We start from the raw sequence: 13508 nt of genomic DNA on the forward strand, positions 1-13508 counted from the left end.
AATATAACACCATAACACTTCATATTTTCCAAATCTTAATTTGGATTTAAGGAAGAAATCAATAAATATAAAATATAAGCATATATTTACTGTATACCTAAGGTATACAAATCTGTCTACATGAAGTTTACAGATTGGTAAATATCACCTGTTCAACATGTAATTATTTAATAAAACTTTGGAACATTAAAAAAAATAAATTGGAGGCTTAAGGATTAGAAAACTTGTTCCATTTATTACTATTCCACGTTCTATCATGTAATCCAGTTATGTCAGAAATTCACCTCTCTGTCTGTTAAACTGACGACCACGGACACCTTGTCTCAATGTTGTCTGAAGTCTTACTCGTCTGAAAGGCTTTGGTTGACTACTACTTGTATCTACAAAAAACATTAAGATAAAACAAAAGCAAGTGAAAAAATGAGAAAGCATTTATAATGATACAAACTGATTACTAAAAGAATGAATAAGATGCAGATTGTCCATTTGTTTTCAATTCTTTTTTTCAAACAATGAGGAACATTTAACAAACCAAAAAAGGGTAAATGGTTGAACAACAAAAAAAGCAGTACTTTGGGAGGCTAAGGTGGGAGGATCACGAGCTCAGGAGTTTGAGACCAGCCTGGGCAACACAGCGAGACCCTGTTTCTACAAAATTATAAAACAATTTGCTGGGCATGGTGGAACATGCCTACAGTCCCAGTTACTCAGGAGGCTGAGGCTAGAGGATCACTTGAGCCCGGGTGAGGCTGAGGCTGCAGTGAGCCATGATCAAGCTAACTGTACTCCAGCCTGGGAGACAGGTGAGATCCTGCCTCAAAAAAACCCCCAAAAAACCAGGCAGACCGAGGCCCTGTCTCAAAAACAACAACAACAACAAAAAAACCCAGAAGTGCTTGACTTTTTTCATTTATTCACTTATATTAATAAATATTTACTTGTTGACTACCCATGTATCAAACATAGTACCAGGTGCTAAGAAATACAACAGAAAACAAAATATCAAGTCCCTCAGCAAACCGCCTACAATAGAACACAAATTATATCTGATTCTTCTTTGTCAGACACCCCAAATGCAATCATTAGCAAATCCTGAATGGTCAAATTTAAATATATGTCCCAAATCTGACAACTTCTCACAACCCTAACTCTACCATCTCACCTAAGCCATCACTATCTTTTCCTGAATTACTGCAGTAGCCTCCAAAGTTTCTCCTTGTTTCTGTCCATTATTCATTTTCAATCTCTTCAGTACACAGCAGCCAAACTGATGAGATCATGTCGTGTCATTATTCTGTGTGAAGCCCTCCAGTAGCTTCCAGTATCCATGACAGCCAAGGCAATTACAATGATCTACTCTATCTTCTCCCGCCTCTAACATATCTCCTGCTAGTCTCTGTTCTCACTCACTGTGCTTCAGCCACAGTGGCCTCCTTGTTGACCCTGAACACAAGCAGACACACTGCTGCCTTATGGACTTGGCATCTATTAATATTTTCTTTGATCTAGTATGCTCTTCATTAAGTAACTGCACAGCTTTGATCCCTTTCTTCTTTCAGATCTTCACTTAAATGTCGCCTTCTCTTAGTGATGCTTCCTATGATGCTTCCTATGAGACTGCCTGCTGCATTGTCAAATATTTGTTGACAATGTAGCATGAGTATTGTTGACCAAATACTCAGATGGGGGAGGTCCAGTTTTACATTATCAAATAAATTTAAAGACATCGTAATTTCATATTATACTTTAAAGGGAACAACCACCATTTTTTCTCATACAAGCTCTGATAAGATATAACAAGTGCCAATTGTGTTGAGGAAAGCCAATTTTTATGGGACATCAAAATATAACTGGGGGCACAAAACCTCAGTAATCATGAATATGATAGTTATAAATTTTTTGAGCTTTACTGTGTATGAAATGGTTCTGTATTTTACATACATTATTTTAAATCCTGATTGCAAGATTAGTTATGAGTATCCATATTGCATAACGTATAGAAATGTAAAGTTACCAGATATGAAACGGTAGATATAAGGGATGTTAGCCAATAGGTTGATGTGTCACATCAAAGCAGCTGAGAAGCAGGGGAAGAGATCTTGGGATAGCAAAGTTCTGTGATTTAAAAAAGTAATAAATAACTGAGCAGGTCTGCCCTAAAATCTGAAGGTTCCATGGCAGAGTTTAAGAATTACCACTGTAAGCAATTAAAAATTAAAATAATCAGACTGAATGACCAAGTACTGTATATCCTTAATAATAAAGGTAATTCTCTGTCTAAAAATGTGAGATAGATGAGCTAGTACACTGTATTGTTTAAGAGTGGAGTCTCTGGAGCCAGACTTCTTCAGTGTAATCGTTGCTTGTCCATTACTTATTAGCTATTTGACTTTGAAGAGGTTATTCACCCTTTCTGTGCCTCAGCTTCCACATCTATAAAATGTGGATGAATATCTACCACGTTGAGTTGTGAGAATCAAATAAGTAAATATAAGTAAAGGGCTCAGAATACTGCATGATACACAGTTAAGTGTTCAGTAAATGCTAACTGTTATTCTAAAAAATAACTTCTATTACAGGAATACATATCCTTTTTTCAAAATTAACTTCAAAAATTTGAAAAGCCAAACTCTGAAACTGTTTACATCAGTAAATTTCAAATAATTTTTTTTAAGCAACAGAGCTCTTACCCTTTAACTCTCCACATCAAATCTCATGTAGAACCCCAATATGTAGAACAAATAAAAATGGAGCTGTTGTGGTTCAGAGTCAAGAGGCCTGGAGTGCCCTAGCACTCCTTAGCCTCCCTCCCAGTATACCCATCCACTACAACCCCTGTAGCACCTCTAAAAGACCCAAGAGCTCTACAAAACACGTTGACAATCATTAGTCTAGATGAAACATGAGTGAGCTATTCTTTTGGGATAGATCCACCATGTCCATATTTCTTATTATCGATGCCAGAATATTCTTAGAATAATGATTTCAATATAAATCAAGTTCCCTTTAATAATAAAATTTCTCTTTTAAATAAAGCATTTTAAAATAAAGGAAAAAATGATTATTAATTTGTTACTAATAAAGCAGTGTTTTCACAAACAAGTTTGATGTATAAAAGCTGTATTGCGGTCAAGGGCAGGGACTCACCTACAGATGAGCTAGAAGGAGGATCCTGGCTGGTGGAGGGGAGATCTGACTCATCAGATGCTTGAACAGGCTCTTCTTCCTGCTGGCTATCAATTTCTAGGCCTGCTTCTGAACTAATACTAAGGAAAAGAAAAATTAATTAAAAAATACAAAACTGATCCTACAGTCTATCCTAAATTATATCCACTCTTTTTTTTTTTTTTTTTTTTTGAGACGGAGTCTCGCTCTGTCGCCCAGGCTGGAGTGCAGTGGCGCGATCTCGGCTCACTGCAAGCTCCGCCTCCCGGGTTCACGCCATTCTCCTGCCTCAGCCTCCGGAGTAGCTGGGACTACAGGCGCCCACAACCGCGCCCGGCTAATTTTTTTTTTGTATTTTTAGTAGAGACGGGGTTTCACCGTGGTCTCGATCTCCTGACCTTGTGATCCGCCCGCCTCGGCCTCCCAAAGTGCTGGGATTACAGGCGTGAGCCACCGCGCCCGGCCATATCCACTCTTTTAAATCAATTTTATCACTTAAATAATCCAGAGCTCCCTTAAACAAAAAATTACAGACTGATTTGCTAACCATATATATTTTTCAAAGGAACGGGGGGAAGAGAGTTCAAGTTGTTTTTTCCTCACTCCTTTTCTCACTATGACATGTTCCAATTTTAGTTTATGATTTTCCTCTTCTTCTGTTTCCTTTTTCCTTTTGACAAGGATGTTCACATTCTTGACACTCATAAGAAATATATGGTCCAGATTTTGATAAATCTCAAAACAACATTTTAGGAAAGCACAGTACTAAAAAGTTCACAATAGTCACACTATTAAATAGTATGCCAGTAACTAAACCATGGGCTCTAGCCCAGATGAGATAGGCTATGGGTATGTAAAATTCCTAGCTCAGTGGCTACATCCATCTTTCTCTCTTCCATTCAAGACACAAATGAGGGAGACAGTACAAGAATAACATGAATCTGCTCCAGTTTAAGTCATTTGAAAACTTCAGTATAAAATGACTACAAAAATTAGCCAGGTGTGGTGTCAGGCGCCTGTAATCCCAGCTACTTGGGAGGCTGAGGCAGAGAACTGCTTGAACCTGGGAGGTGGAGGCTGCAGTGAGCCGAGATCACGCCACTGCACTCCAGCCTGGGTGACAGAGCGAGACTCCATCTCAAAAAAAAAAAGAAAAAGAAAACGGCTTAGCTGATTGTTTCTTGGCTAAAGGAAAACAAATGTAAAAGTCTGCTAAGACTAAAGCAAGCAAAAACAACAAAATAAACTTTTACCCTTCAGATTCTGCCTCCACAAATACTTCATCTCCATCATCACCTGTTGCTGTTTCATTTGTTGTAGATAAAGTGCCAGTGGATGTAGTCACCATTGGAACAGATTGAGAGGCATGTTCCGAAGCATCAGAGGTGGTGCTCTCAGTAAATACAGTCACTTTAAAAAGAAAAGACAAGTAAAAGAACTTTTAAACTTTGTCGTTTATCAAATTTTTAGCCAGAATATATTTCATAGGTTTTCATTTTACCAATAAAACAGAACCTATTATCTGCCTTTGATCCCTACCTGGGGCTGCTACTTGTAGTGGAGTAGTGGGAACACTTCGGCCACCTGACTCCTCTTCATGAGCTAGGAACAGGGGTGTTTCGTACATTCCTAAACCTAAAGACAATTCTGAATATTAATGACTGAAAAAAACATAAAATTGTCAACAAGCTAGGGATCTGAAAGAAAAATATTAATTATTGGAGATACACAACTTTACTAAAGACCACAATTTAATTATTCCATCAAGCAAAATCCATCTCTCAAACTTTTATTTTTTATTTTATTTTAGAGACAGGGTCTCATTCTGTCACTCAAGTTAGAGTGCAGCGACACCACCATAGCTCACTGTAGCCTGAAACTCCTGGGCTCAAGTGATCCTCTCACCTCAGCCTCCCAAGGAGCTAGGGCTACCAACACAGGCCCAGTTAATTATTTTTCATTTTTGTAGAGACAGGGGTTAGTCTTGTTATGTTGTCAAGGCTGCACCTGAACTCCTGACCTCAAGTGATCCTCCTGCCTTGGCCTCCCAAAGTTCTGGGATTACAAGTGTGAGCCACTGCACCTGGCCTCAAAATTTTAAATACAATTTAAAGACATCCTTTAAACTTTCTAACACTAAAGTGCCCTTAAAACATTAGCTAAAATGCTGTTAAGACTTTCATCCAAGCTAATTTTATTGAGTATACAACTACGGATGTTACTTTGTAATTAACAAAAGTAATTACCAAGGTTACAAAGTTTAGTAAGTGTTGGCATTCCAATTTAAGCCTAGATCTGATGCCCAAGTCTAGGAAATTGTATTAACATACAGTCACAAAATCAAATAACATTTTAAATTTATAAAGTCAACTTACAATTTCATGTAAGAGGCCTTCAGTGTTAGAACTAATATCCTAAACAAGCAGATGTTACATTGTATGACTTTTATGAGGGCTAAAGATTGAGCTTATTATAACAGTAGTATGCATTCTCTATTCATTTACCAAGTGCCAGACAGCTTCCCAGAAATAAAGAGGGTCATATGGATTCCAACTGAGGATTAAAAGGTAATCAATTCCACAAACTGCATAATTCACATGTGGAAAACTAATTCTACTACTTAATGTGGTGACCATTTTATTCCACATATTTTGATCTTTTATTTTTTGTTTTTCCAAGTAATGTTAATACAAAAAATATAACTAGCCTTAGACATTTAATTAGGAATGTTACAAGCGTCAAACTGTAAACAGAAAACATGCCGCATTCCTTCCAACAACTTTAAAATGGCTAGTAGTACCCATATTTATTCGTTCAACACATATTCCTGAATACTTAAACTACATGTATGACATTACACCAGGAGCCAGAAGAAATACTAATGTAAAAGCTAATCCTTATGCTCAAAGAAATTAGAACTTTGTCAGAAAGGTAAGATGTAAGGCAGTGCTTAATAAGTATATTACAGCATTTAAAAAAGTAAATTAGCAAACAATATCAATTTAAAAAATATTTATATTCGCTCTTTTATCCCCCTTAAATCACATCACAATAGTTTATTACCAAATACATACAAATCCAGGAGATCTAAAGGTTTAACTATTTACCTCCTTGAGAAGCAAGCTGGCCAAGATCAGAGTGACTAGAACTTGTTTGTGGCATATCTTCAGGTGGCCCAAACCGGAATCTAGGGACACCAGCAACCTGTGGTGAACTAAATGGACAAAAACTAATTTAAGATGAAATTTAAAGTTAACCTATTTAAAGCACAATGGTGAAAATAATATAGGAAGAAGGAAGTATGAACACCAACAAACTGGGAAGGAAACAGATCGAAAATAAAGTCTATTTATTTTAAAGGGTTTCTTACTTATAAAAATCCTTTTATACTATCAGGTGTCAATGAATTTAGCAATAATATGAATAACCTGTGACTTACATGTAAATAATTTTCAGCTCTCCTGAACTATGCCTCACACTTCTTGAATGTCTCAGATATCCTCACATAGATATATTGAAAGCAACACAAACTCAACATGAAACATAAGTGTTAGAATGAAGTCATGAGACAAAGTTTTATCTTAGTTTTCACTTAGTCATAGAAAAATCAAGTCACCTATCTAGCTTATTAAGAGTTTACTAGCTAGCTCCCAAGGTTTAGGAAAATTCTAATATTAGATAGCTAAAAACTTGCTTTTTTCCTTATCCTAATACCACTATCATTTATTTTTCTGTCTATAATTCAGGACATAAAACTTAGCATTATTTAACTCTGCCTATCTTTCTTTAGCTAGTGAGCTATTAATGTCTTTAGGAAACATGGAGTTCAGGAAGTGGTGACTTCTAGAGGCGTAGGAGTAGTGACATTTGTTTGAGTGAAGATGCTGTTGATTGCTGGTACTCAGAATTCTTCATGTTTATTGGAGTGAGTCTCTTCCTGAGTGCTGACTTTCAGAAGGAGGGAGCTGAAATTGATTGGTTGGCTTGTAAAAATGTGTTAGCCAAGGTAAATTGCGGCTAACTGAGCAAGTTTAAAACTGGTTCTAACTGCCACATGTTACCACATCTATAGAACAATCAACCTTTCCCCAAGTTTGTAGAAATTTGTAAGTTCTGATCTTCGAATATATCCTGTTATGCAACTAATACCTCAGCCATAAATAAATGTGTATACTTTCATATGGAGAACCTTTCAACCCTTTAAGAGGAGTGGTATAGCACAACACTTAACACAGGTCCTACAGCCAGACTAATTGGTTTGAAACTAAAAACTGCTACTTTGTTGCTGTCTGACCTCTGGCAAATTTGTTAACATGTCTGTGTTTCAGTATACTATAAGATGACAACATTAATAATGTCTACCCTCATAAGGTATGAGGATTAAATAAACTAACGCATGAAAATGCTCAGTAAATGCTAAGTATTCTTTCCCAAGACTGAATTCAATATCATCCCCATTAAATCATCTCATATTCTTTCTCCTTAGTTGTTGAAATAAATTACTACTTCATTTGTATTAACAAAGCCTACTGCTTATTTCTCTATTATCCTTCTACATTGTTTACATTAGTTAGTTGCTCATTTGCTTAGCTTCCACAAGAATACTATAAATTATGATCATTGTAATTACTAACACTTAACAACTATAAAGCAATTTATCATGAGTCAGGTAATATCCTAAACATGTTAACACAAATTAACTGATTCACCTAATTCTTTTAACTTATGCAATAGAAATTATTCTATTGTTATTCCCATTTTTAAAATGAAGGTGCTCACGAACAGAGAACCTAAGGAACTTGCTACTACTAGTTAACAGTAGAGTTAGGTTTCAAACACAGGCATTCTGACTCTAGAGGCCATGTTCTTAAACATTCTTATATTGTCTTTTACTTTAAATTCTTGGTAGAAGTAACTGTATGTCATTGACCTCTGTATAATTTTCCCCAACAATACATCCTCAACTGACCTACCACAAGTACTTATTAGTACATAATAGAGAGGGACTCAACAAATAATGAGTTAACCAAATGATAAACAAACTAACAGAGAAAGACTAAAAGTTTGATTAGTTACAAAATGTTTCCCTTTCATTAACTTACTGAATTGCTTCAGCAAATCCATCAGTACGATGTGGCACCACAAGAGTTGGAGTACTTGGAACTGTTCTGTCTTCATCATCAAAAAAATGCTGTTGCTAAAACAAAGATAGAAAACAGAGTTAACAGGCAAAACACCACACATATGGACTATACAAATATCTGCTGAAGAAATGAATTACTTTTACATAATGGGTAAGTACTTACCATGCCACCTATTCCTGGAGTCAACTGAAGCCCACGTCCTACAGACTGCCTTCGGGTCATCTGAATTCTCTGCATGTCAAGAAAAAGGAATTACATTTGCTTTAAGAAATGAGGCAATGAAACAAACACCAAATATCAACAGATACAGCTTATTATGCTGCCAACAAAATAGTTAGCAGATAGGTAATTAGGACATTTTCCCAGGAAAACCTGCCAAGAAATCACTTTTAGTCAATGACAAATTTTTAACTATAGTCTCTAATATTAACCAATACAAATCATTCTATTAACCAACAGATCAATTATTAGCCAATACTTAAATAAAAACAGATCTAATACCATCTTGCATGTAAACAAATTTAATTCCTATTTCCTTAGCTGGAAGTGTTAGCAAGTATTCTTTTGGAGTTCAAACAGCAGTATTGCCTTTTAAACTGTTTTCCAGTTAAGACAATTCTAAATGGATAGATTGTATAGATTTTTGCAGCCTCCATACATGATCCTTTAAGACTTGATATTCTCCCATCATGAAGTTATTTTCACTAGTGATATTTTAGTAGAATCTATATTTGACAGTGTTTACACATACTATTTTATAGGGTAAAATTTAAGCTAAATTAACAGAACCTTTGTGCTTTTCCTACTCTTTTTGCAAGTGCTTCTGATTAAGAGATGACCGACCCTACTATATGCTAAATATAAGGGGTCATACATACCTTCATTAAATTTAAAAGTTAAAATATGTGATTATCAACAAATGAGAAAAAATATTCTTAAGTACGACAGAAATTCCTTTCTCTTTTATAAATACGTGCACTGTACAGAAAGAAACCTTCAAATCAGACAATGGTGAGCTGCTGAAATGTACTTTAATTAAAACCCAAGAAAATCTTTCTTTTCTCACTTGAGAAATAACAAACAGAATTTTATTTGCTATAACTATAACCATTTCAACGTATGCACAACTTTTAGTAATGCTTGCCTTTCTAAACATCCCTCAGAGATTAGTTTCAGTTCAAAGAATTTTATAAAAATGTGCCAAAATACCCAAAAGTTCATGGGATTGCTAATTTAAAAAATCGAGAGAGAGAGAGAGAGAGAGAGAGAGAGAGAGAGAGAGAGAGAGAGACAGACAGAGAAATACATAATGGAAAGGGAGAAAAGCCAAGATTTTTTTCAAGTTCATTTTTCCTAATGACCAGTACTTTTAATACCTGAACTGGTGGTCCCAACTCCTGAGGTGGAGCATGAATGGTCAGTCTTGGGGGAAGTGGATGTGGTGGGCGTCTAGGTGACTGAGGTGCTCGAGGGGCCTGTCTTTCAGATGCTGATGATGGCTGTTGTTCTCTAGAAACTTCCTGAGAAAAGGAAGACTCTGCAGCACTTGTATTTCCTTCACCTACAGGAAAAGAGAAATTTACTTTTGAACTGCTAAATTTACGACAAAAAAACTTGGACTATCCCTAGAAGTATAAATCTTGCCAACAGGAATGTTCACCGCTCTAATATTTTCAGAAGTAAAGTAGTGAGATGTGATGGAAACAAATGTGGGCTTTTATACGCAGAGATAATGGGATCTGTACTTATTAGCTGTGTGGCTTTGGGCATGTCCCTTAACCTCTTTGAGTCTATTTTTTGGTTGGTTAATAGAGCAAATGTAACCTCCAGGTATGGTCTTTCTAAAATGGTTTTTCTAAAGAGTTCAGATAATGAACATAAAGCCCTTAGTTCAACACATGATAAACATCTAATAAATTAAAATTAAAGTAAACATTTAATAAAATAAAACTAAAATTAACATTTAATAAATTTGGGTTACATAATTTTTAATAAAGTAGGCAAGTTGCCTAAAGATTAGACTACTAGAGAATCAGTATAACAATCAAATAGGATAAAGACAGAGGAAAAGCCTTACAAATACATTTTTATCTTTTGGTTTCCCCGAATTTTGAATTTTCACAAATGTCTCTCAAATGTCTGGGTATTCTTCTACATACACTGTAGCAACAAAAGAAGCCATCTTCTACTATGAAAAGTTGAACAGGATGCCACAGAATTTCATAGTTTAAAAGTCTGAGGTCTAGATTCAGATCCTTGCTCTAATATCTAATACTTAAGCTACTTAGCTACTTAGTAAGCTATGTGACACCTCAAGTGACCTTACTTCTGCGATTCAGCTTTTTCATTGGTACCTAAACCTTATTAAGTTTACTATAAGAATTAAACAATTCAATACAAGTGTAGTTGCTTGAAATGTACTCAAATCCATCCATTAATTTTATTTGGGCCACTAGGCCTATTTTTGCTTGGCTGCAAAAATAAAAATAAAAAAAATAGGAAAAGTAAGGAAGGAAGGAAGGAAGCAAGGAAGGAAGGAGGGAGGGAGGGAGGCAAGGCAGGCAGGCAGGCCTAGAAGAGCAAAAATTGTTCCCTCTATATTTCAACTATGTGATTCACAAAAAATGTTTCTTAATCTACGAATTGTTTATAAAATGTAAATTGTTGTTCAAAGTATATCAATTTCTCATCTCTCTTTAAAAGTAAGAATAGTATTACTTATTATATGGCTTAATATTCATTAATGTATTTTTTCTCTTAAAAAATTTAAAAGTTTAAATTTTTGTCTGTTCTTGCTTTAGTTAAAATGAGAATACACCTTGCCCTTTTAAATACCCAGGCCTCTACAGAAACCCAGATACAATATTTTCCCATTAGTCTAAACAGCTAAGGTTTTATTTACTATGTCAACACTAACGATTTTGGCTTCATATCAGTTGTTAGTTATCTATTATCCAGATAATCACTAATTCTTTAAAACACATTTCAAAATAAAATTATTTTCTACAACTTCCATACTATTTTAATGCCCACAACTTTTCAGTGGACCTCTAGGATTTATCCTTTCCAAGATTTAACAAAATATGTGCTACATTGATCCAAAAATCTTTTATTCATTGGAAAACCAGAACATACTGCAACGTTCCAATAGTCCCAAATGTTGAAGCATGCAGCTTGATTAGACTGACCTCCTCTGGTTGTGAATTGCTGTTACAAGTAGTCCCTAATTAAAGTTTTCCTCTTAATGGCAGCATACAGCATCTACAATACTGTAAGGGTTACAAAATGTTTGCATCTTATAGCAGTCCAATGAGGCAGAAAAAGTATAATGACAGCACCTAACAGTCATAAATATAGTAGACTTTTTATGACAGCATAACAGTCACAAAGCTAGAGCAGGGGCCAATCTCTTTCTTACCAATTCGCTAAATAAATTTATATATTATAATTAAGTGCAATTCTAGTTTAGAAAATACCAGAGATATTCAATTCAAAAAAGACTAATAAAAATCTCACCAATGTTTTGCGAATCAGCAGCTCTCTGATTACCTTCACCTCCACCCATACTTTCTTCTGTTTCTGTACCTGGATCAGTCCCATCACCACCCTAAAAACAAAACGTGATAACATAATGCGCAAATAAAATAGGTACGTTAAAAAAACCAGACAGAATAATTAACCAAACCAAACCACAACAAAACAAATAACTAACAACAACAACAAAAAACAAAACAAATGAACAAAACCCCCAAAGGTTTTAGTGAATTTCATAAGCCTTTCTATATCCTTGGAAAACATCAAATTCAAGAAAGTTCTCAGAAAGAACTATGAACGGTCAAAATTCTAGCCAGTTACCTCAGCATCATCAGCTTCATAACCATCATTGCCATCGGCACTACCAGTTCCTTCATTACTATCTTCACCCTCGTCTCCCATCCCTGTGTCATCTTCATCATCATCATCGTCTTCCTCATCCTCTTCATAATCCTAGTAGAAAGTTCCCCAGGTATAAATAAAAGTTTAGAATATGGCCTATATGCTCTGCATATCTAGATACCACACTTAGAAATTTAAGTGACGCATTAATCAGAAGATAGGAATTGTCCTGAGAGTTGTATGGGATTAGTATAGCTGTACCAGATATCACAACTGTGATACTTACTGGAATTAGTACAATAATGATCAATTCTGAATTCTGTTTGCATGAGATTGTTCAAAGATAATATAGACCTTAGGTCTCAGCAAAATGTCAAGTGGTCCACTTTATTCTAAATTTAAACAGGTGGAGCTGAAGAAAATGATAAAATTACACTGTATCAGGAGCTTTTAAAAAAATGTTGCTTTATTAATCTAAAATGAGAAGCTGTCAATATAAGATTTAAACCCCAAAATAAAATACACAATTTGACTTTATATACATAAAATACACTTTATATATAAAAAAATGACAAAAACGACTTATGGGGCTCCAAGAGGAAACAAAAATAATTCTTGTTTCTTCTTTTTATCTCCAGAAACCATAGCACTTACATTTAAAGCCATACAGTCACTTACCAATAAGACTTAAAATTAGGTCTAATTGAGAACAAATCCTAAAACACTCATGAATCATCAAAAAACCAAAATGAAACAAAATTTTAAAAATGGGCTTTCCATCGCTGGCTCTACACTACTTTTCATTATAAAATGTTGATTTCTGAACTAATTAAGATAGAAGAAAAAAACAATACAATCTACTTAAGGTGACTGGGAACCAGAATTTACAGCCAATGCATTAGTATCCCAAGGATCTGAGCACTTTCATCCAATAGTTTAAAAACACTAGATGATTTCAAATCAAATTTACCTCATGTTCTCCATCATTTTCATCATCATCCTCTTCTTCATCATCACTGTCAATTACAATGACATCATCTCCTTTGCCTTGACCATCCTGGGATGAAGTTGTTGTTTGCTGATCTGATTGAAGTGGTCCAAGATCTATTTGTAGAGACTGAGAGGTTTCTTCACTGTCTTCCATAGGTGTATAATCTCCCTGGGTAACTCCCTTTGAAAATAAAAAAGCAAGAAAAAAATTAAGAGCCCTATAAAGATACCTAAAACTATATGTGAGGTATTATTATAGGTCAAAGTAAAGAATAATGAGTACTTATGGACTAGCAGCATTTAATTTAATTTATTTTTTTTGAGACAGAGTCT

General features: G+C 35.1%; 1 protein-coding gene across 2 annotated transcripts in view; it reads right to left on the bottom strand.

The window, feature by feature from the left end:
- Window positions 1-13508, bottom strand: part of TPR (translocated promoter region, nuclear basket protein) — a 62888-nt gene that overhangs the window by 529 nt on the left and 48851 nt on the right. Inside the window, exons 41-51 of one of the 2 annotated variants that reach the window (XR_013417135.1) lie at window positions 13156-13356; window positions 12165-12296; window positions 11826-11916; window positions 9686-9870; window positions 8472-8540; window positions 8268-8362; window positions 6273-7130; window positions 4705-4800; window positions 4419-4575; window positions 3148-3266; window positions 285-380 (exon numbers count right to left, since the gene is read on the bottom strand). Coding sequence is in view for 1 of the 2 variants with exons in the window: in XM_015121836.3 (XP_014977322.1) it covers window positions 285-380; window positions 3148-3266; window positions 4419-4575; window positions 4705-4800; window positions 6273-6379; window positions 8268-8362; window positions 8472-8540; window positions 9686-9870; window positions 11826-11916; window positions 12165-12296; window positions 13156-13356 (1348 nt within the window). In the remaining variant the exon portion in view is untranslated. The remainder of the gene's footprint in view (window positions 1-284; window positions 381-3147; window positions 3267-4418; window positions 4576-4704; window positions 4801-6272; window positions 7131-8267; window positions 8363-8471; window positions 8541-9685; window positions 9871-11825; window positions 11917-12164; window positions 12297-13155; window positions 13357-13508) is intronic. The other variant, XM_015121836.3, reaches the window with a different exon arrangement.

This window comes from Macaca mulatta, chromosome 1 (genome assembly GCF_049350105.2).
Source record: "Macaca mulatta isolate MMU2019108-1 chromosome 1, T2T-MMU8v2.0, whole genome shotgun sequence".
NCBI lineage: Eukaryota > Metazoa > Chordata > Mammalia > Primates > Cercopithecidae > Macaca > Macaca mulatta.